The 23195-nt window shown below is 43.1% G+C and overlaps 1 protein-coding gene across 1 annotated transcript in view; it reads left to right on the top strand.

The window, feature by feature from the left end:
- The window catches only part of RSPO3 (R-spondin 3), a 61441-nt gene extending 42043 nt beyond the window's left edge, over positions 1 to 19398 (top strand). The window contains exon 5 of the mRNA XM_059835730.1: positions 19205 to 19398. Within this exon, the coding sequence (XP_059691713.1) occupies positions 19205 to 19398 (194 nt within the window). The remainder of the gene's footprint in view (positions 1 to 19204) is intronic.
- Positions 19399 to 23195: the final 3797 nt, after the last annotated feature.

Below are 23195 nucleotides of genomic sequence, written 5' to 3'. Positions count from 1 at the left end.
TCAAGGAGTTGAGGTCAGAGACAGGATGTTAGTCAGTTAAGTCGCTGGTATCGCACAGAGGCAAGGACGTGTTTCTGGAATGGCTACGCAAAACAAGATAAAATGGATGAAGAGGGGTTTGTTTTGTTTCCATCTGCTGGTGTGTCATTAAAGCTGGTGAGATCTATTACAACTCTTATTTTTCCCTCACTGGCCATAAAATGAAGTTTTACTGGGAGAAGGTGCTAGTATTTTCAGAATGAATGCAAACAAATGGGAATAATGAGGATACAAATAGCCCGACTAGCCTAAAAGGTTCTTTTTAGTCGTTTTAGCACTAAATTAGTTGATCCCAGTGTGTTCTGATGCAGTAATTCCCATGTTTTTCCCATACAGACTCCTTTTATAGTTCAGTCCCATCCAAACCTCACTGTAATTTATTTCATAATTCTCCTCTTTTAGTCCCATGATGGTGAGTTCTTTTTGGTCTGCATGACTATGATTTTAAGTTCCAGTTTCTTCTTCTTCCCTTCTTTCCCTCACACTTTTTGCTTTGTTCCTCCAGTGCAGTGCACTGTTACTTTTACCGTCCCACACTTAACATCTTCTTGGCTCCTACCTTTCACTGATAGACATACGTTGAGAGTCACGTGTTTCCTGTAGCCACGTCCATTAATAGAAAATGGCAAATAGATATACTGGAAAAGCATAACTTGCAGAGCTCTTCAAACTCTGCAAATTATCCATCAATATTATTTCTTTGCCTTAATAAATGTGCTCTGGCCAAACACAAGTCCTTTTGGACTGCAGTCTGCAAATGTGTGAGATGATTGACTTTTGCTGGCCAAAAGACAAATATCAGAATTGCATACAAAAGTATTTGTGAGGAAGGAATTGCATGTTTTCATGCATGAGTAATTCTGCCAAGGAGAGAAGATTCATCGTATGAGTTTCTGTTCTGTTACCCCTCCAGGGAGCAGACATTTTTAAATGCTTTCAGAAAACATGTTCTGATCAGTTTGAAGAGACTAAAAACACTCACTAAAAGACTAAGTGCATAGTTATGAACAAGGAAGACATCTGAGAAAGCTGGGTATTATGCAAGCCAATAGATAGGCTACATTGGTTACACAGCTGTATTGCTGCAAACAAATAAATAATACATTTCAATTGTTGCTTGTTCATATATTGATTCATTTGCATGCTGGTGGCATTTAGATGTTCAAAGGAGAGAACCAATGTTAACTGCATCCAGTTCTGTGCAAACACAGACCAAAGAAAGTTCCTGTTCCTGGCAGGCAAAAATTCAAGCATTAGACATGAAGACATGGTGGGATGAATGTAGAACAGCATATTTCTTTTACACTGTGGTGTGTAGGAATTGTCACCTTGCAGAGTCTGAAAGCAGGATACTGTTATGAAACAAGAGGGATGATTTTAGTCAAAATTCACAAGACTGCAACCCCCTGGAGGCAAGGTAGCTTGTCAGTTAATGGTTTGTGCTGTAAGGAGAATACAGGTATCATGCTGTGATTTTTTTTAGTGTACAAGAATAAGAGAGAAAGCAGTGTCTTTGAGATGAGGAGCTTGAATTCTAGATGCAGACTCGCAAAGAGAAGGGAACCAAGGGACCAGGTTTTGTTGTTGAGCAGTTTTAATGAGGAAGTGTATATATTTTGGGGAAATAAAGTAAAACACATACTTCTATCCTGCACTGCATTCATGCGGATATAAAAATCCAGGTTTGATTTGAACAGCTTAGAGAACCGAGACTCAGGTCATCTCTGTTTCTTTGAACTAGTTCCTCCACCCCTTATTGCTATATGTCCTCATAACGCTTCAAACATATTAATCAGATGATGTCTGAAAATGTCTTCAGTTGGTTATGGTGTGAGGAAGGCGTCCTATCAGGCATCCATCGGCTTTCCAAAACCACCACTCAGCTAAAAATCCCAAGCCATTCATCAAGAATTTTCTTTAGCTAAAACCAATGTAACTTAATACTAACAAACTTAAAATATTAGGCTATAAATTAATTTCACTCACTTAACTTAAAGTCATTGAGTTACCCACCCTAATGTACATGCTCTGATGCCGTATGGATGCATATAACAACGGAGCACAGAGGGCTCTGGAGTCTAAACTAAGTTGCCCCTTTAGTATTTCTCACAAAGAAAAATTCCTGCAGTTGATCTCCGGTTGAGGTGCACTAATTTCATTAACAGCCAGTTAAGCTGTCCCAGGAAAAACAGAGAAAGAAAAAGAGAGCCCCTACTAAAATAAAATAAAAGATGCGTAAGTTCCATTACATTTTAAAATGTACATGGAAGTACCGTAGTGAAGGAAGCCATTTGAAATCAGTAGGAGTTTCACCACTTCTTTGCACAGGTTTTGAATCGTGGCACATAAAATCAGGGTTTCATGATCTTCACAACCCATAGAAACTCCTATGTAGCCACTTAAGACTCACGTAAGTATGTGCCACATCAATGTCCTTATTCGTGTGGTAATACCCATTTTCCCCAAAAAATTCTGGACTGGCCTCTGGAACAGCTGCTTGTGCATTTTGTTGAGCTCTGTTGTCACACTGGACAATCTGAATTTGACGTGGCTGCAATTTTCAGAGGGTTTTGCTATCTGAGAATTCAGACAAGGAATGACAAGCTGGGACTCCAATGAGCCTCCATAGGCTTGGCAAGTGCATGATGGGATTCACTGAACTTAGGCTGGACATCTAAAATCAGGGGTTTTTTGTCAAAGCAAGGGTCGTGTTAATGGTGGGGTTAATACTGCATCTGGGGAGGGGGATCCATGACACTGTAAGATGGATTCTAAGAAGGGCAAAATAATTTGCCTCTTGAAAGTGCCTGTTTCTTTCCAACTACTGTTAAGGACAGCCTAGTCTGAGTGATCTGGACTTCTACCCGCTAACTTTTAAGTTAAAAGGCACATTTTTTCCATCTGCACAGTAACGACTTCGCAACACTGCAAAATCTAAACCAAGGTACACCCAGGTTGACTCCGTAAGCAAGACGAGGGTCTTTCAGGAGTTCCATGGGTCAGCCACAGTAAAACAAAAAGTAGAGTTGAAAAATACTCATTCCCAATACTAATTTCATTTAGTGTTGGGAAAATCAGGGTTAGAGCAGAATTTTGTTGTGTTTGTTGATAAACATCTAGTAATGGCTGTACACCCTCTTATTCAAAGGTGAATTGCCCTTTACAGAACAAGCTATGAATAGTCTGTCCCTATACACTCCACACACCAAAGATAAAAGTCTCTTCGCAGGGAAATGGAGGCCCACACCAGTCCAATAATTCCTCAGTGTACTATTTTTAAACAATTTTTTTCTGATAAAAAAAAAGGAATTGGGGGAAATTCTAGATATTTTTTGGATATTTTTGTTACTGAGCATTTTTACTTAATCACATTTAAGTCCTAAGCAATGCTACATGGGAAAGTAAGATATTCCAATCACAGCTCATCCCAAAAGTCACATCCTCTCCCTCGTGTATAGCTCAGTGACATTTAAAACAAGAGGGCTGGAGCATGTGAGCCGGGGAGACATCACAGTGCACAGTTTGCTCGTATAACTGTGAGAGATGGGGTGTCCTGTGTGAAGGTCACTAGTATGGTTATGGTTAATGACCCTACTCCATGGCAGGTCACAGGACTTCTGAAGCCTCAAAATGAACACAAAGCTAATTACTGCATCCCTGTGTTTACATACTGCATACGCCAGTGGGTCATAACTCTGGCCTTTGTGAGCCTGAGTTACTATAATTGAGGAATCTATCTTGTGAAGAGTTTGGTTGTTTATTTTCTGTTTGTTGCTGCCAAGAGGACCTCTCATTTCCTTTCCTTGCAGGGGTTTTGACTCTTTAACTTTAACACATTTCCAGCCTCCAAGAGTGAGGCTGTTGAGACTGGGAATCCTCTAGTTGCAACATGAAGTGAAATGGCGTCCTGGGGATACCTTGAGCAAGGCAGGGCATGGACAGCACAGGGCTGCCCACCACCGCAGGCTGGCAGACAGGGGCACGATCTAGAAAAGACATCCGGGTGAGAAGGGTTAAGAGGGGAAAAATAGGACCGATATGAGTCAGAGCAATTTGTGAATACAAAATAGCTAATAGTAGAGGATGTACTGGTTCTACAATTCAAGGGCTGAAAGGGTTGGGAAAAGACATTTTTAAACTTTAGTCATAGCATTTTCAAAATTTAATCACAGGCAGTTTTGAAAGTCTTATTATGTTACTACTTGCAAACTGAGACCTTAAAATCTGAACTAATTAATAGTAATATTGCGTTTTGCTACAAGTATATTTACTGTGTTTGTGTTAGCGTGACATTAAATTCTCATCATACCTCCCTGTTCTGACAGACACGTATCAACCGCACAAGCAGGTAATACATAAAGCTGTGTGCTTCTGCACATATGGTACTACACACGTAAGCACCTCTGTGTACATGTGTACCGCGCCAAGGTTGTGTTCTCTGAATAATATGCATCTCGATGAACAGTCAGGCTGAAAATGGCTGTGGCTGTACACCAACCTGTCAGGCCCTCAGGTATCAAAATTGGTTTTAGCCTCGCAGGGTGCAGGGCTGACAATGTCTCTGTGCTCCTCGGGAGACGTCCTCCTCTCCTGCTGCCAGCTCCTCTCTTGCCACCTTCCGCCTCCTCCCTGTCCTGGGGGCACCTGGGAGCAGAGGGGAGGTTGCTCAGCTGCCCTGAGGTCCTCCGGAGCATGCTATAAAAAATGTGCTGGACAGGCTGCAGGTAAACAGCATCAACCTCGTATTAACAGGAATGGTATCAAAGCTGAGAAAGCAGCGTGTGGTCAATTGCTCCCGTAAGGGAAGTGAATCAGAAAAAAGCTGATTGCATTCTTCCATTAAAATGTGAACGATGTGACAGCTGTTCTCCTCAGATCACTAAACCAAATAAGGGATAGAAATCAGCTCTTTTTCTCTTTCTGATCTTCCCTTCTGGTGCCTCCTTGTGCTCAAGAATTGGCTGGCTGACTATCTTTTAGATGCCTGAGCTCTGTAGGAAAAACAGGAGGGAATATAAACCTCTCATGAAACCCTCTTCCTCCCCATTCCAAAGTGCCCATCAGGTATTCATTCAGCACCTGCCTAAAATCTTCCCTCTTGAATAAAAATGTTTGGGATTGAGAGGAGCAGCTCCAGCTTTAGAAGGTGAACTCGCAGCTATGTCTATACTGCTAAAGAAAAGCAGGCAAAGGTCCGCTCCTTGGCCACAAGGCCAAGGGCCATCTTCTGGTTTACATCCAAACTAGCTGGGGCTATTCCCTCCATAGCAGATTTGACTGGGGAAGAGGGACGGCTGTTGCAGGTCAAACAGAGTCCTAAAACAAAGTACCAGTTATGCTGTGCAGACACGCAGGGGTCTGCCTGGTCTCTGGCCTTCTTCCCTGGTACAGCTGTACTTTACTTACGGACTTCACATTGCCGAGTTTCAGGGAGAGGCAAATAGGGAACTGTGGCTCCTCTCCCCTCTCAGCGCAGGGCAGAGACCACGTGCGAAAGAGCAGAGTATCGTTCTCTCTTACCCCACATCGCTTCCTTCCTCTGCCTGCACAACCTCACGTACCCGTCTTTCTCTCCACACTGGTCTTTCTATCACTTCTCACAGTCGATGCTTCCAAAGTCCTTGCCCTATCTTCTAGCGCTTTAAGGAGCTCTTTCTGAGGGAGGAACGTGTTTGTCACAGCTGGAAGAGGAAACCAGCCTCTTCCAGGCTGTGTGCTGCAGCAAGATACCTTGTCAACTTCTTTCTCTTGACTCTCCAGAAGACCACAGCAAGCTGTTTTCTCACCTTTGGGCAATATTACCACAAAGTAAAGGCAAAGGGAAGCAGCTGCTGACAGCAGGGCTCACCCGGCCCTTGCCACCTGGAGATCTAAACCCCTCACTACTTTGGCCTGCGTGTCCTGGAAAGAAGAACAAATGCAAGAGAGGAGTTTGCTAGTACATCTATCAAATTTAGTCCAAGAATGCAAAACATTTGGGGTATGTGAGCTACAGAGTAAATCAGGCAGTGGATGTTTCAAGTCTAATGGTGTCACAGGCAGCAGTGTTTAATCAGCTAAATCCTGGGCTGTGGAACACTTCCATGTATAGCAATGCTGTTATAACACTGCCAGTCGTGGACAGCAATGGCACTCATTCGCTATTGTATTATAGCTGCCCTTCTTTTAAAGGGCCTGATCCAAGGCCCACTGAAAGCCCATTGACTTCAGAGTACTTTGGATCTAGCCGTAAAGAAGGGATTTTCAGCGTTCCTTTGTAACAAGGCAAAAACAAAGGAGCACTTTTTGGCTGCTGTTTCTCCTCATCTTTCTGGATGTTTGCCTGTTCTTCCCCACCCAGGCAGCTCTGTTTGCTTTTCCCCACCCAGGTCTCTGCATCTCCAGTCTCCTCGTCTCTTCTCAGCTCACTGTCCCTGCCAGCTCTGACACCTGATGTAGCCTTTGGTCTGCTTAGGGTGCCACCTCCCAGCTCTCTTCCAACCTCATAACTTTGAAAAAGAAAACACTCGCTGCCATAACTTTCCTTTTTAAAGGTCCAAAGGAGCTTCAGAGCGTTCCCAGTGAGATGACAACATCCAGTGCTATTATCGGAGATCGTAAAGATCAGGAGAGAGGTTGTGGGAATCTCCATCATGGAAGATTTTTAGGAGGTTAGACAAACATCCATCAGAGACAGTCTAAGTGTAGTAGTTCAGCTTCATAGCCTAGTAAGGGACCAGATAACACGTTGATAAGCATTTCTAAAATTGCTACAGTTTCCACAAATTTTTTTCTTGCCTCTTGCCTTCTGTGAGACTTCCACAGAGAAACACCGTACTGCACATTTACAGAGCACAAATCCAACTGTCTCTGTCCATTGACATCAATATAAGGCCTCCTCCTGTCTTTACCAAGCTCAGACTATTTGGGCCTGAGTCAAAGAACTGAAACCAACTTTCCTTTCACTTTGTCCCATTTAGTCATTTGCATTGCTGAGATATCTGTTCATGTTCCTCTTTGCATTCATCCTCTTTGAATCGTTGTTATAGAAAGAGTATTGTGCTGGATTTTCTTATGGAAAATTTCAGTGAACTTGTTAGACTAATTCACCAGAGATACAAGCTAGCACCTCTCTGCCAATGAAGCTATGTATATTTTAAGAGCAGATGAAGATGTGGCCCATGAGGGTAAAACTGCTGTATGCTTAGACCTGAAAGAAAAATGAGCTAATTTTAAGGACTGGTGCAAACAAATATTATTTTTCAGTAATTTTTGTTGAAGCAATTTTGCAGTGGCAAGAAATTAAAGGAGAGAAAAAACCCCCAACTTTTGTCATTTAAAGATACGGTGGCCATGCAAAATTCGGAAAAAGCATTTCCTAAATTTTCTATTTTTAGTTCTTTGAAATCCAAAATGGTAGCAAAAAGATTAACCAGTGGCCCATGAGTGAAACATACACAGGTGATATTAAGGCTCGACTCTGATGATTAACTGCAGGGATTTTTCTATTGTTTTTTGGTTTACAAGCAAAATGACCCAGTAATGAAATTTCTCAATTCTAATCTAATCTTCCCCAATATCTATGGCAAACAGTAGCCCCACTATAAAGATTTACAGCTACAGTTATGTCTCTGCTTTGTTCTTAAGCATGTATTTACTTCTGCCCATTTGCTTTCTGAAATTCTCTCTCTCATTTGTCATCTGAAGAACTCCTTTTAAAAGGAAAACAGGCTTCAGACATGAAACACATCTACATTCCTGAAACATGAGATGAACAACCTTTAATTCACGCAACCTTTCATTTACAGTAATGGTTAATGGATGGGCCAGTTTCATTATGGACAATGCCTCCCCCTGTCATTAGCCTGCAGAAAGGTCTAAAACTCTTAAGCATTTAAAGGAACGCTGTTTCAGACTCTGTACTCTCTCCTTCCCTCCCTCCCCCCCCCATCACCCCTTCTGACTGCCCTTGTTCTAAGTGCATAATCTAAACGTTGTACTCTGCAAATTGCACTTATTGTTGGCTTCAAGCTTCGAAGGACCCTTCTGAACACTTTTTATACAAATCCTAACAAGGTCAGAGTTGGAAAAATCTCAGCTGGTGGACTTGGATCCCATGAGCTAGTGACCATTTATAATTAATATTAATGAATGGTAGAAGACAGATGTTTATTGCTTAAATAGAAATGTGCATTGCTAAACCAGAAGGATTTAGTTTAAATCCAGAGGAACTGACTTTATTTCTTGTACGGATGTGGGTGGTGGGAGGGAATGGCAGTGGGTGATCCAGCCCCTGCTACCTTTAAGCATGAGCAAGGAAATGATATTCTGTAAAGAAGGATCCTGAGCTCTCTATTTGATTGAAGCATGATGTTTGGTCCTTCAAAACATTAACTGAAGTAAGGAGGAGTCTCTCTGTCCACTTCAGTGGCTTTGATTCGTACTGGTAGTGGTTTTCATCCATAGATCCCAAAGCACTTACCAAAATTACAGAACTCTTGTCTCCATTTTACAGTTGTGGAACCTGAGGAAGTCATATGAAGACTGTATTATAAGGAAAAAAAGGGTTCGTCACTGAGATGAAGGATCACGTTCTCAGCCACAGTATATTTTATGTTGCTGGATTTTTTCCCCCAGTGGTCTTAAATCAAACTAAAGCTATGATGGACAAATCTCTTAATTTTAAATGTGACACAGTAGAAGATGCAACATGGAGATGGAGGAGTCTCTGTGAATCCCTCTGAATACTACAGGCTTAAGGTTGATGGAACCTCTGTTTTCTAACTGAAAGCAACTTACTCTTTCAAAATACATAAATTAACTTCCTGGACATAGAGACATCTTGGGTAACATTTTCAAAAGTACATGACCAATTTTAAGTAACTTCTTGGAGTTTATGGTTGAGCTTGGGGTAAGGGTCTATTTGCTCTGGATTCTTTGGACAAAGCATCCTGCTCCTTTTAGTATCTTACCACAGTATGTATGCATCAACCGTTTGCCGTTTTCTTGCCCCAGAGATTTCTACACTTCTGTATGACAGTCTATACAGTGTTTCTGAGCACGTCATACCAGACCCTTGCAAAATATTATTGGTTTTATGGGGTTGGTCTCAAATGTTATAGAAGAGTGCCTAAGGAGTTGCTAGAAAAAGCAGGTGACACTCAGATTTGTAGAAATAGTGAGTAGTTTCTCTTTTTGACTAACATGAAAGGTCTTGGAGCAGGCAGGAAAATGATTAATTACTTGGTTTTAAAAAGAAGCATGAACTTATTACTTGACTAGTGTACAGTGGGCTTCTCCATCTGGAGGGAGGAGGCAGCTGGAAAGAGAGACTGCTGGTCCCCACAGTCCCAGTTTTCAGAGGCTAGAGAAGGTCCTGACTTCTTGCAATACACTGTAGTACAGAATATATCACTAACTGAACTTTTGCTTTGGGTTCCCTAGAACCTTTTTGCAGACCTATGATTCGGCTCCTGTAACCAGCCCCACTGCATGGGCTGTGCTCACCCCACAGGCACCCTGGAAGCGTAAAGCCTAGAATTGCTACCAATTTACCGGCACGACTGTAGCACTCGTAAGACACCAGCCAAGCACCAAGCAGAAAAATAAAACATGCTTACAGCAAGTTCTGCTGAACTGCCATTGTATACTGCTGGTAGGAACGGTGCTAGACAGGACTCAGGGCAGATCTCCTGGTGGGGTGGCTAAGGGCTTACAGACTTTCCTTAGCACTTGGTGGGGCCTTGGCCATGAGAGGCTGCTTCCTCATCTCGGTGGGGGCTGCATCTCCTCTAACCTTTGGGCCATCCAAACTCGTTCGTATCCAATCTAAATGGCATGGTGGTCAGTCTGTAAAGTATACTAAGTGAAGCGGACTCCAGTGATGCACTGTCACATGGCATACTCATTCTTCACATTCCACTTCAAGCTACTCATAAAGCCGGCTGCTCACTTCAGTGTGCAAAGCCTGTGTTACTACAAACAGCTCTAAACGCACAGTTCATTCCCAGAGGGATTTAAAAAGAATAAACTTGTCACATTCTTGGGAAAAAAAAAAAAAGACAAGACAGCCCGGATAAAATTTATATGGACAATTTCTATCTGTGATTCATTTTAAATTGAAGACTTACGGGCAATGTTAAAATATTTCCATTCAAGTTTTTTTTCATGCATGTCCTCCATGACCCCTACTTAGAAATCTTTTTTTTTAGTATTTTATAGGGCTGAATTTTTCAAAGGAATGGAAAATACCAGATTGTCAAAGTCATCACTTTTCCCAGAAACTTGCTGATTTCAATGAAGCCCCAGTGGAAAGTAGGCAGGTTTTGAAACAACTTTGCCTTCGTGTTACGTTTCTGCCTAGCATCCTTGTCCATTGGGCCGGCCCTTGGAAACCCACCTGGGAGGCTAACAAGGACTCGAGAGCCTGAAAACCTGATATCCCTTTGACAGCATCTTGGTCACCCGAGCTCCCCAAGCTTCCTAGGGCTAAGCCCTGAATCACTTTGGCATAAACATTTCCTGAGCCTTTTTCAGAGGCAGCCCAAGAGCCTTGGTCATCCCAATCCCCTTCTCCACAAGCTGCTCTCTAGCTGGTGAACTGCCAGGTATCCCCTGAGTAGATCACAAAAACTCTTCAGAAACATATGGAGATGGCCAAAGTGATGTGTCGTGTCACCCTTTTTGAAAGGGTGTCTTTGGAGTCCGTGATCTCTATGAAATTTAGAAACCCGATCTGTCATTTTAATCAGGATGAAAATATATTGTGGACATACTGGCACTACCTAGAGAGGGGAAGATCAATGCTTTGGCCAGCTGAAATAGTGCACACACATTGGAGACACAAAACAGAAAGAAACAGTCTTTTTTCAACACCTTGTTTTGAAAAATATCCTTGAAAGCAAATTCTCCCTTCATTTACACCAGAGACCAACCTTGGTGACCTCCGCATGTTTGAGCAAGTACAAGAGAGGGCAGAATCGGGCCTCTGGCAAATTTAAGTAATAGCACCCTGGCTCTGGGCTGATGGTTTTGCTGAGTAGATCCATCAGGGGCTGCTGTCCCCCTGCGTGTTAGCTACCGCCGACCGGCTGATCCATCTGTCAGGCTGGCCTGGGTTACGGGTGGGACAGGCATGGGCTCCCATCTACCTGTCAGCACAGGTGTCACCCCAGGCGGGAACGCAAACAAACTGAGCTTAGAGCGGAGGGGACAAGTGAACCGTGCAGAGCGGGGCCAGAGGTGCATCCTGTTGACTCCTCATCTTCCTTCACCTTCCTGGCACATCGGGAAACTTAAGGAGATGTAAGGAGGGGGCTCCAGGGGGAGCATACAGCTGCACCTATACCAACAAATGAAGCGGTGGAAGATGCCCAGGTTCACTGGCCCTGGCATCTAGTACCAAGGCAGAACTCCTGGCCTGGCCTAAGCGTTAGAATCTGCACTCACAAATCCCCTCCAGGATCCGTACTCGATCATTGGTATAGCCCAGCTCCAAGCTGTGGTTGTTTAGGGAAAAAGGCATTCTTATGGATGCATCCAAACATTGGGGTCATATGAGTATCTTCTGAATTGGCAGGTTACAATTACTGCAATCTGTTTAAGTAACGCCAAGGAAAACAGCTTCTCTCATTTATCCCTCCCTTCAGAGCATTCCGAGTATAAATTTGAGTACTAAAGAAGCAAGTTTCTTTGGGTGTTTTCTCCTTTTTACTATTGTACTAGAAAGAGCTCAAATGTCTGCTGAGGCACTAGCATCTGTCTCTTATCATGTATAACTTTTCTTGATTATTTCTAGAGAGGCAGACTAAACATGCGGCTCTGACATAATGCAGCATCACATTTTTATTTCTGGTTTGCTCAAAAGCCTGCACCAGCTGAACTAAGTCTCTAAAAAGGACTATATTTATGACCTCAATCGGGGCTAATGGGAGGGTTTGGATTATTGGTGCCTAAAAGGAAAACTATTACAGATTTCCGACAACATCCTGATGCTCTAACAACAGGGTAAGGTTTTTTGGTACCAGTCACTGCTATCACCAATCTTTGTATTGGTATCTGATTCCATTAGTCTTAAAAGAGGCTTGTACAGTGGATTTGGACACTCATCTACCTCTTTTGCAACTCTTAGGAGAGTTGTAAAAATTAAATGCCATTCAGAAGCCATTGTTAAAAGTCTCAAAGCAAGCTCAGTGAGAAAACACCGTTTTCCTAAATACCAGCACGGTGTATGTCACTTCCTGTCCTAAGCAATGCAGAGTGGTTTTCTGCTCTGCTAAAGAGCCATTACTTTCCTGTCTTGGAAGCTGTGTTGAAAGTTTATAAGCTACGGAATCTTACAAGACGAAAACTCTTCTGTAATTAGAAAATTGCTGTTGTTAGCACAACATTAGTCCTGATTAAAACAAGGCTGCTAACAAATTCCCTTAGTCCCAACAGACAAGTGCAAAGGAAATAAATCCCCACAGGCGCTGGTTTGAAGAAACAGCAGTAAACGTCTCCACAAACAGCAAACAGAACTTGTTATAGAAATCCTCCTCCTCTGGCTGCTTCTTTGACTGGAGGATATACTTGCATTTTCAGGCACTGGCAATGTCTTTTCTATGGCACAGGAAAGGCAGATCCAACCCATTTCTGTTGCAAAGAGGTCATCACAAGGCAGTTAAGCCAGGGACTTTCCAAAAGCCTTGCTTACGAGAGCTCATGAGTGTAGTGGTGTCATTTCCCAAGCAGCCCATGGAAGAAATGATCCCGTCCTACTTCCCATACACCTAATCGGATACAGCTTGCTCTTTATCTGCTACAGCAGCAAAGCCTGATGTCTCCTGTCTCAGCATAGTTGATGTGCTTAGCCTCCTCTCTTTCCTCTCTTCCTGCTTTATGCAAACGGATGTTGTGCAGGCCCGATCTATTCCTGTATTTAGACACAATTCTCTCATTCCCTGAAATGTGTCTGCCTCAGCATTGCCCTTTTCTTGCAAGGACAGGCTAGCACACACAACATAAATATGAACATTTTTCAAGTGAATGCAATTTAGTAGTCCAGATCCTATTTTCAGAGGCAAATGAAGATCAAGGACCCTAAATCTCATGGAAAGACTACTGTAGGTCTCAGTCTCCAACATCTCCATCTGCATCTAGAGATATGCTTTCATTTTCAAGAGGAGATAGGCACATGAGTTAGTCACTATGTCCTCTAATGCGGTTGCTCAACCATAAGTGTCGATATCTCTTGAGGTATCTTACGTTATCTAAGATCACCACATAGGACTGTGGATATGACACATGTCTTAAGACCTGTACCCATCTGGACTGGTATGTGGAAGTCAGGTAGGCTGTTCTCATGCATCTCAACAGCAGGAGAACCTACGTTTGGCCAAATTAATTGCTCCTTGAATGCCTTTGGACCTTAGCTCCTTTGAAATTTCTACCCAGATTCACTTCAGCAGTTGGTGCATCTTCAAGAGTAAGGCCAGGAAATGCACTGAGCCATGTAGCACCTAGGTAATTCTGAAGTTGTTGACTCTCAACATTCTGGTCACCTGAAAAATCTAGTGATTATAAAATAGGGTCACTATAACTAGGAAAACAATGATTGCTGATAAGAAGTTATGCTGTTTAAACTACAAAAGGACATACCAGATGAATCAGCCACTAATGGCTTGTGAATGAAAGGACAATGTCCTTTGCATCACTGGGCAGCTGGGGCTTTGGAGGCTTGTTATCTTGGCGAGTAGTGTGAGTACATGCTACAGCCTGTGTTCCAGAAAAAAACGTGTCACTCTTCTTGAAAATGAGAGTGATCTACTCATTTGCATAATATGACATGACTGTGCTGTAGACGGAGCTGTAGTAAGTAGCTTTAGTGCCTGGGGCATGCTTGTCTTACTGGTATCTTTGCTTGGCACAGCTTCTTCTGGGTTGTCATGCTGTTGTTGTCCAGATCATGTTGTGAGGAAAGGGTCTAAGAGGACTACAAAAAGCCTCTGAGAAAGGTGTGGACAGGTGGGAAGGAGGGCGATACAGAGTGGTGGCACTTAGCCCCCAAGTTTTGTCCCCGTACCTCGTGGGATACGGAGATGTTGGAGCAGTGGCACTGGAGCACCGGTGCTGACAGCGCTCCAGTAGCCGGGAAAGTACTGAGAGGTCAACCGAGGCTGTAAGGGGTGTGAAAGAACACTGTGGCACATTACAGCTGTGGCTTGTGGTCTTTTATTACAGCTTTTCAGCTCATTACAGTATAGTGGGGAGGATTTTGTGGTCCGTGGTGACATGCACAGTAGAAGCGCCAGGACCCGTCCAGATAGGGGCCTACTACACCGGTGCCTGCAACCCTGCCAGGCGCAGTGCAGTGACTCCTCTTGCCCTTTCTGCTCTCCCAGGGTAAATTTCTTCATGGGAGTGATGTCTCCAAAGGAAATACTATCATCCCAAGTGCCTGATGCCAGATTCTCATCCCTCTGGGGTTTCCACGAGACCTACCCTGTGACACCCCAAACACACACACCAAAGCAAAGGAGTTTGCACAACCAGATTTTATGCCTTCCTATGGTGGTTTGGGGTCTCAGTGCCCAGGAAAGGGAGAAGTGAACAAATACACTGCTCTGAGTTCCCTGTAGTGATTACAGCTGAATATAATAGGGTGGGACTAAGTGACAATGCCCAAAGTAGATGAAATCTGGAACCTGCGGTAGTTAATCCACGTCAGCCATGATTTTTTCAGTAAGTAACTCTCACACAGTACTCTTAAGTACCAAGTTCTCCTAAGTAGTCACCAACCCTCCCTCCTTTTACTCCATAAAATTTGGCTATAGGTCTAGTGGAAACACCACATCTGACGCGATAATGCAAAGACTTCTCTGAAATACTCTGGTTTGTATACTTAAAGATGTATTCAGACACGGCTTGCATAAATACAGACGCAGGGATTTCTTTGACCAGGGGCTATAAATTAGATTAACAAGAACTCAGCACCTTTAAGCTGATTTGACATGTAATTATATTGTATAAATAAATATATTTCTATTTATAGCATCACCAGATGCTATAAATATAAATTAATTTCATGTCTGCATTTAGTTTTAACTACTGCATTTCTCAAAATTACAGCATGTCTGTAGATTTTCTTCAATATACAAAGTTGCTGTTATTAGAAGGACTAAAGTATCTCCTATCCGCAAGAAAATTCACTGGACAGTGCCTACAGACTAATTCTTCCAGTACAGTTGGCTGTAGGAAGTTTCAGTTCTGGAATAAAAACTATTTTAATGCCAAATAATTACTTCACAGAACTATTAGAATCTCATGAATCCACATCTTCACGAGCAAAGCATTCTCCTGGAAAATGTTTGACTATCTCCTATTTAAAAAGACTTACCCTCTTTAGTCTTTTGGGGTTTTTTTTTTTTACTTTTGAAATTGAATTTTTTTATTGAATCCATCAGAAGACATAAACGTTAGTAGCGTTAGTGCATCACTATGAGAGAATTCTGTAACCCACCAGGACAGAATGGTATTCCCATGCTGTGGCAGAACACTCTGCCTTTTTTATGTCCTCTTCCCGGCATACCAAAACCAGTTCCTGGTGTGCGCAACGCAAAGCGCAGACAGAAGACACAACAGCAGACAACGTGCGGAGGAAGGGCATCGGACGGGAAGCACTCGTTCCTAACTCACTCCTCAAAAAATAACTCCAGGGCAGAGAGAAGGAAACCTCTACGCATGCGGAGCCCCTTGTTTCACCCCCGGCTTGCAGGAGGCGGCCCCGAGGGCAGAGGGCCGGCGCTGCCCCCCCCGCCCCGGGCTCCCCCCTCCCGGGCGCGGCCGGGCCTGGCGCGGCACCGCGGCGCCCCCGCGCGGGCGGCACCGGCACCGGCACCGCCCGCCGCCCCCCGCCGCGCCCGCCTGCAAGGGGAGACCTTCCTTCGAACGCAGTATAGCCATGTGAAAAGGCGCTGATATATATATATATGTGTATATGCATAAAATGTTACATGTTCAAACACAGAAGGATTTTCTAACAACGTTCTTCACAAGGGAAATTGACATTCGGGGAGAGTATTTTCTTCTAAGTTCCATTGCTGCATCATTTACTTCTTTGATGAGCTTCAGTTTTAATGCTGTTCTTGCCTTTTCTTCTTCTTCAAATGCAAAGTAGTTCAGCGATGGGCTTGTAAACGTAATGGCCCACATCATTTTTGCACTTTTCATTTCACAGATAGCCAAATGCCCAAATTTCCAATGAATTTCCACAACTTCTGACATCCAGGTCAATGGGCTGTTATAAAGTGGGCTTCAGCAAGTAGCAGTAAGAAGAAAAAATATTCAGGAACAAGCTTCTGGGAAGAGAGAGCAGGGATATGAACAAGGAGAGACATGCACCCAAAAATGTGGCTCCAGCTACACCTGCTAGCAGATAACTGTGCGTAGAATCTTCCCTTGGGTCTAAACTGAACCAAGGACTGACTGGAAGTAACATTATACTGTCATATAAAAATTCCCACTTTTGAAAATAGTGGTGAAAGGAGCTACACAACTGGCAAAGATGACCCTTCTATGCTTTTATAGCATCACCAGAACACCACAGGTCTAAAGGGTAGATCTTTTCACAAATGGCAACAGCATGGAGATGATGGCATTAAACCATGTATAAAAATGCACAGAGGACTCCAAACTACTTCTCCTCAGAGTAGAAGAGAATTAGGAATGAGTTTTAAGTACTTTCCAGAGACCAGTTTTGCTTGTCCTTTATAATGACACAAGTCTGATTAAAACAGAAACAGTGAAGCCATGCCTAGATAAGTCTCTCGCTAGGCAGAGATAGTGTATTCTTAACGTATTAACACACACACACACATATAAACACATACATCCTGATTCATGACTGAAAGGGAAACCATTAAACGTCATTCCAACATACCTAAAGAATTGTGGCTAGGAAGTCACAGCTGAAGGATTTTGGCTAATCACCAAGTGAACAATGTCAAACACTGAATGTCTGGACAGCTTCCATTCAAATAACATTTCATCTTGGGCCAACTGTATTTAAAATCACTGGAACAAAATTCCATACTGTTATTTATCCATTAGCAACAGACAAGCATTACAGCTGGGTAAGATTCATACCACTTCTGCATGGAGCTCTGCCAGCTCTCCCAGTGGTGGGAGATCTCGCTGAGCCTCGCATGCCCATTCTGCAGGTCTCCCCTGCTCACCTCTGCACATCTTAGACAGCATTGCCAAATTCAGAGAGATATTCTGCAGCTATGTGGGTGTATAGTGGGGTAATCTCTGACTGGTTACCTAAAATTTGAGGAGCCATTTTACGTTTAAAGCTTTACTGCATGTTTCAGAAACAACAGATGAGAAAGGCAGATGTTTGTCCCTACTCGACTTAACATGTGTATCTAAACCTTCCCTTGCTCTCCAATCTCAGGCAGTGATGGTAAGGAATGGAGAAGCTGTAAAATAAGCCCACAGACCTACACAACAAGAAGATGATACAGCATATCCTCATATCTCAGTCTTACTCCTTGCTTTCTGCCTTCTTTTCACCTCCTCTGAATCTTCTCCCTTTATCTGACCTACTCCTCCTTGGATGGTCATCTGTTCTCAGAACAAAGCCACTGCCCCTGCACCGACTCCCCTACTGTGACCGACTTGACAGAGCCCATCAAGGCACCAAAAACTCCCAGCTCTGGTTTTGAGTCTGGAACGGGCACAATTCCCTACATTCAGCACCCTCAACAGCAAAAACTATTGCCAGGTTTGTGTAACTCCCCCAACATTGGTGTAGGAAAGCCTGGATTATGTCTGCTGATATTTAAAAGCAAAAAGTATTTTTGCTGTAACAAAGAGGGATATAGTATCGTTACCAGACATCATAAAACAGAGTTTGGCCAGATGCTTTTCAATACTTGTCCAGAAATTTCTCCATGTAAGGAGGCATGCAGATCAGTATGACATTGTATCATGAAAGTCTCAAGCAAGGTTGCTGTTGAAGACATCATTGGGATTCATCTAACCACAGGTGAATTTCAGCTGCATAGCTCAGTAGATGAACCAGTTCCACACAGAAAAAAATCTAATCTGTTTTAGGCTTGTGTATACATACAAGTTCAATTTAATGTCATACCTGCATTGGTTTGTAAAGTAAATAGAATCACAGATTGGTTTGGGTCGGAAGGGACCTTTAAAGATCATCTAGTCCAATTCCCCCCTGCCATGGGCAGTGACATCTTTCACCAGATCAGGTTGCTCAAAGCCCCGTCCAGCCTGACCTGAACACTTCACATGATGAAGCTTCCACAACTTCTCTAGGCAACCTGACCCAGTGTCTCACCACACTCAGCATGAAGAATTTCTTCCTTATGTCCAAGCATAAATGCATTATATAATATCATCTCCACAGCCAATACACAAAGTTTTAATGTTCCTAAGGGGATGGGAAGCTTTATTGGAGAGGTCTGTAGCAGTAATAAAATCCTCAACATCTTACCTTCATAAGTATTTAAAGCAATAAAGTACTTGAATACCTAATTTTGTAACGATGGTCTAAAGCTTGGCTTGAGACTTGGCACACCACTTTATAGTCTGAAGAGGGTTACATACCTGCTCTGGAGCTGACACTTTACCATGGGATTCATGTTGCAATACCAAGAATCCCCTGGAACGTGGAGGTTAAGGGAGGGGAGAGGGATTTTTAAAAGACATAGATGCTGAGAATTGGCAGTGAAGGGGAGTAACATGATGGCTAATTCCCTCTCACTGTATGCTCTGGGTCCCAGACCAAGATAAATTTAGACCAATCAATAGTTAATGCTACCTGGCTTCAGCCACAGATGTCCCCAAAATAGTTGTGTTTTGGTGGAGTACATGGAGCTGTGCCCCTGGCTGTGCGAGACAGGCTATGAGCGTGTGAGATATTTATACCAACTCTAAAGCACCGGGACTCCCCAGGGAGTTCTCAGCTCTTTGCTTAGAGTCAGAGCGATGGGAGGTGCTAGTCCAGTGGCCAAATTTAGTAGTTTGGTGAAGAGTTGGACACTTCCAAATGCTAGTACTAGTGCCCAGCTTCTAACGGGAGGTGTTAATCCAGGGCCGGTTTTACAGGCTATGGCAAAGCGAGGGAGTCAGAAATTGCAACAGCCTGAGCAAATCTTCTAATGTGCCATCATTTTTATTTCAGGGAAAAAAAATAGGGAGGAGAAAAGAAAAAAGTCCAACAAAGACGAAAGCAAGGAGGCAAGACAGGAAAGCAAAGGGCGAGCAGCCCGAAGACAGAACCGAGAACAGAGGGAAAACAATAACAAAACGCAGCCGAAGAAAAGAAAAGCCCCAAATAAAGAACAGAACCTGGCACCTGTCGACACTGCACATTAACAGCCCTCCATGATTGTTTAAGTCTTATGATGCTGCTATCTCTACCAGATCGCCCTGACAGGTGCTCCAACCGTTCAGGCTGCAAATGGACAATGCTACCAGTTATTATTAAACTTTAAACAACATTCCAAATACTTCCTATATTCTCCAAGCAACCATAGTTTATTGAAGAGATTGACATGAGCCAAGAAAGAAAATCTAAAAATGGGATACTTTAGAACTGTTATATTATATGCTTCCATGCGTCTGTAAAAGGCAATTAAGAAATTTTGTATATATTAATAATAGGGTATAAAATATAGCAATATAATAATGAATGACATTCAGATGAACAATGTTCTTTTTCTTTGTAAAATATTTTTCAAGTTATTGTTTAAGTATGAGGCAAGAGATATGTCTAAATCTAAGACGCAAATCGTATCCCTTCATATATTGTACATAAATACTAAGAGAAGGAGGAAAACGTTTCTGAAGAGCCAGTAGGAATCCAAGGTTTTATAACCTCTGGTGGAGCAGGACGGGATTGCCCTGTGGTTCCCCGGTCCGTGCTCCAGACACGGGTGAGAAACACCAGGGGAAAGCCGACAGGGCTTCACAAGCTGAGGGAAAAGAAGCAGAAGCTTCTGCAGCTTTGAAGACTGAATCCCTGAGGCAGAAGGCGACAGAACTGAGCTTGGATAGTGCTCTTGTCTGTGGGACAACACAATGTTTTCTGGTCTCAACAGTGGTACCGTGTGTGCTGTTTTATGCTTTTTATACCTATGTGTAACTTAAGTCTACATTTCAAATCTTCTGGTGAATGACAAATCGTATTTGTAGCAGACAATGTTGAGTTAATAAAAACCAGAAAAATAGATCATGTAAATACGTGTTTTTCATAGTGATGGTGTCGCCTCCTCTACTGGGGGAGAGGACCATTTCACGGCTTCACAGACAGAAGAGGACACAACTTACATCCACAATGTGCATCTAGTGAAAGAGTATCCACGAGAATAAATCTATTGAAGGATAGAAATTACAAACTTCTGTCCAATTTTACTTAAATTCTTGTTCTAGTTCTCTCTGACACAGCAGAGGTAAAAATCTCCACCGCTCAGAGGACAAACCAAACCCCTTGGTAGCATTCTGGCTATATTAGTGGCTAGGGTGACCCACGAGTGAACCACAGGCCGTGCGACACACTGACTGCTCAGAAATGGATCTACCCTTTACAGAAACATGTTGAGGAACCAACATGCTTCATAGTATGTGTTTTGTTGCCATGCTTTCCCCAAGGGCAGTTGTCACAGGGGTAACAGCCTGCCCAGTGTGGTGCGTGGACTAGAAAACATGTCAGGCGAGCCTTCCCAGCCAGTTCCCATCCTATTCACTACTTCTGTTTCTCACAGTGAGTTTGACCTTAAAAAAGACTCTGCCCAACACTGAAGCCTGTCTCAGGCTGAGGAAGTCTGAGCGATAGGCTTTGGTGACTTTTGGGGGAATATCCTAATCATCCAGACAGCAATGCAAAACAGTTTCCTACATACTGCTTTGTAAGAAAGAGCTTTGTCTCTTAACGATACATGTATGGATGCAGCAGCCTAATAACATGGGTGTTTAAGGCTCCCACAGCTTGCCTCCAACTTTCATAAGAATTAGTCAAACCTTTCTGTAACCAGTCCCCAATTATATGCATATATTATGTTTTTGCTGGTGAGAAGACCTAAAGGCTAAAGGCTGAATTTTAGATAGGTGAGTATCATATGCATGTAACACTCATCACATACAATGAAGTCTGAACGGGTGAGAGAGAAAAGCAGGGTGTGCTGGCTGCCTGTGAGAGGCACCTAACAGAGGGAAACTGGCGTGGGGGTGGCTATCTGTGGGCTCCCAGCTCCATCACATAACTTGTCTACACCCTCCTCCAGAGTCAGCTGGTCTCTGTCCCCCACTACCGATCCTGGCAGCAGCAGTCATTTTCCACCAGCATCTTCCCACCTTCTTGGTAGCAGCAACTGAGGAGAAACTGGTCTCAGAGACGTGGAGGGTGCAGGAACTGTGCTCAGCACTGAGGCTCTGGGTGATGCTGAAGGGAGTCAGAGAGAGGAAAGGAGAAATCCTGCTGCTGCCAGACTCAGAGGTTGGCACCAAAAGATGAGGTGCAAGCAGCAGCTCTGGGCCGAGGGCTTGGTATCACCACAGAAAGCAGCATTCGGTGCTTCAAACCCTCTCCTCCAGCTGCAGTCACCCATCTGTCTGGGGGCTGGTGGGCAGACAGGGATGTTCAGCTGCTCGGGAAGAATTTACTGCTCCATTTACTTCCTCCAGGGACAGGTTGTTGGCCAGATGAAGTATCCCTAGTTGGATTCAGCAAACTAGACCACCAGCTGGACCCCATGGATAACTGAACCCAGAGGAACTTCGTCTACAACTCTTAAAAACTAACCATTAGGACTGTGTCTTTTCCCTGCCTTAATTAAATATAGGACTTAAACGGCAAGGGGTTTTCAGATGGGAGACAGCTCCTGATAAATGCACAAGCAAAAGCTATAAAAATGAACAAGAGCGTTCAGAGGGGAATTAAAAAGAGGAAAAAGCAAAACAAGGAGCTAAACCCAGAATGTTCCTGATCTCAGTTATTCTCTACTACAACATCTGGAAGAGTCAAAGCAACGCCATTTATCTGGCAAAGATAGACAGAGGACTGGAAAAGCAGTGTCCAGTAGTTCAAGAGCTACAGATTGAAGGAAAAACAAGAGGGTGAAAGGAAAAGAAGAGATTTTAGGATACAAATGCGAGCTTAGTTATACACTGCCACGTAAACCTTTATTACAAACTCCAGTGTGTCTCTCCCTGCTTACGCAAGTGGCAGTGACAAGAGAGACAGTTTGTCTCACCAAGAGCAGGACTTGGAATACTATCACCTTTCAGCAAGGGATAAAAATGTAAAAGGAATTTGGCTTGTGGCGGTAATAATTCATAGCAATAGTACCTGAAAAACCATGATACAACTTTTCCTGGAAATGATCAAGGAAGCTGCCGTCATGTTGTTCCCTCCCACACAGGATGATGTTTGATAATATTTCCTGTAGCCATGGTGAAGCACTAAAAAGTACATCCAACTCATCTGGGCAACTAAAATTTTTCTCCAGTGCTCACACTGAATGTAGACTACCCTGATGGTAGGTGAACTACTCCACTAGGACTCCCAAGAAACTGAAGAAGAACATGGACATTTGTAGGTCAAATATATATTGCAGTAACACTTTTTACCCACGCAGTAATAAATATGTAAAATCGTGAGTCAGTGATCTTACATGCTGAGTAAGAGCTAATGGGGACTCATATGCCCTTACTGGAGAAGATCTGATTAAGTCCTGCAAGTAGCTGTAACTAAATTTGTGTGAAAATTCTTTCCTGACAATTGCTTCCCAGTTACAAAATACCTCAAAACCTTAAGGGTCAATTTTAAGTAATTTCCACATGATTATGAACAGAGTAGGATTATGAACAACTTTTCTTAAAATGGGAGCTAAAGGGAATGGGTGTTAATTGTCAGCTAAATTCATAGTGTGTTAATTATTAAAGAACAGGTCTGGAATAAAATACTAAATATCAGTTATCGTCAGTAGATAAACATAAACGAGGTGCTATTTCTGACAGTTAAGCTGTTCAGGGAATTACAATCAGTAACAAAGAAGCAGAAAAATGCAAAAAAGCAACTATTATGGCCCAGGCTTCAGATCCGTTTGACCAAGCTGTAGCTTGTTCTCTCACCTGGCTACATGTTAGTGAAGACCTGAATAAGGGAATCCAGT

Source organism: Gavia stellata, chromosome 2 (genome assembly GCF_030936135.1).
Source record: "Gavia stellata isolate bGavSte3 chromosome 2, bGavSte3.hap2, whole genome shotgun sequence".
Classification (NCBI taxonomy): Eukaryota; Metazoa; Chordata; class Aves; order Gaviiformes; family Gaviidae; genus Gavia; species Gavia stellata.
The sequence above is the reverse complement of the archived record's forward strand: the minus strand, read 5'-3'. Positions and strand labels throughout refer to the sequence as shown.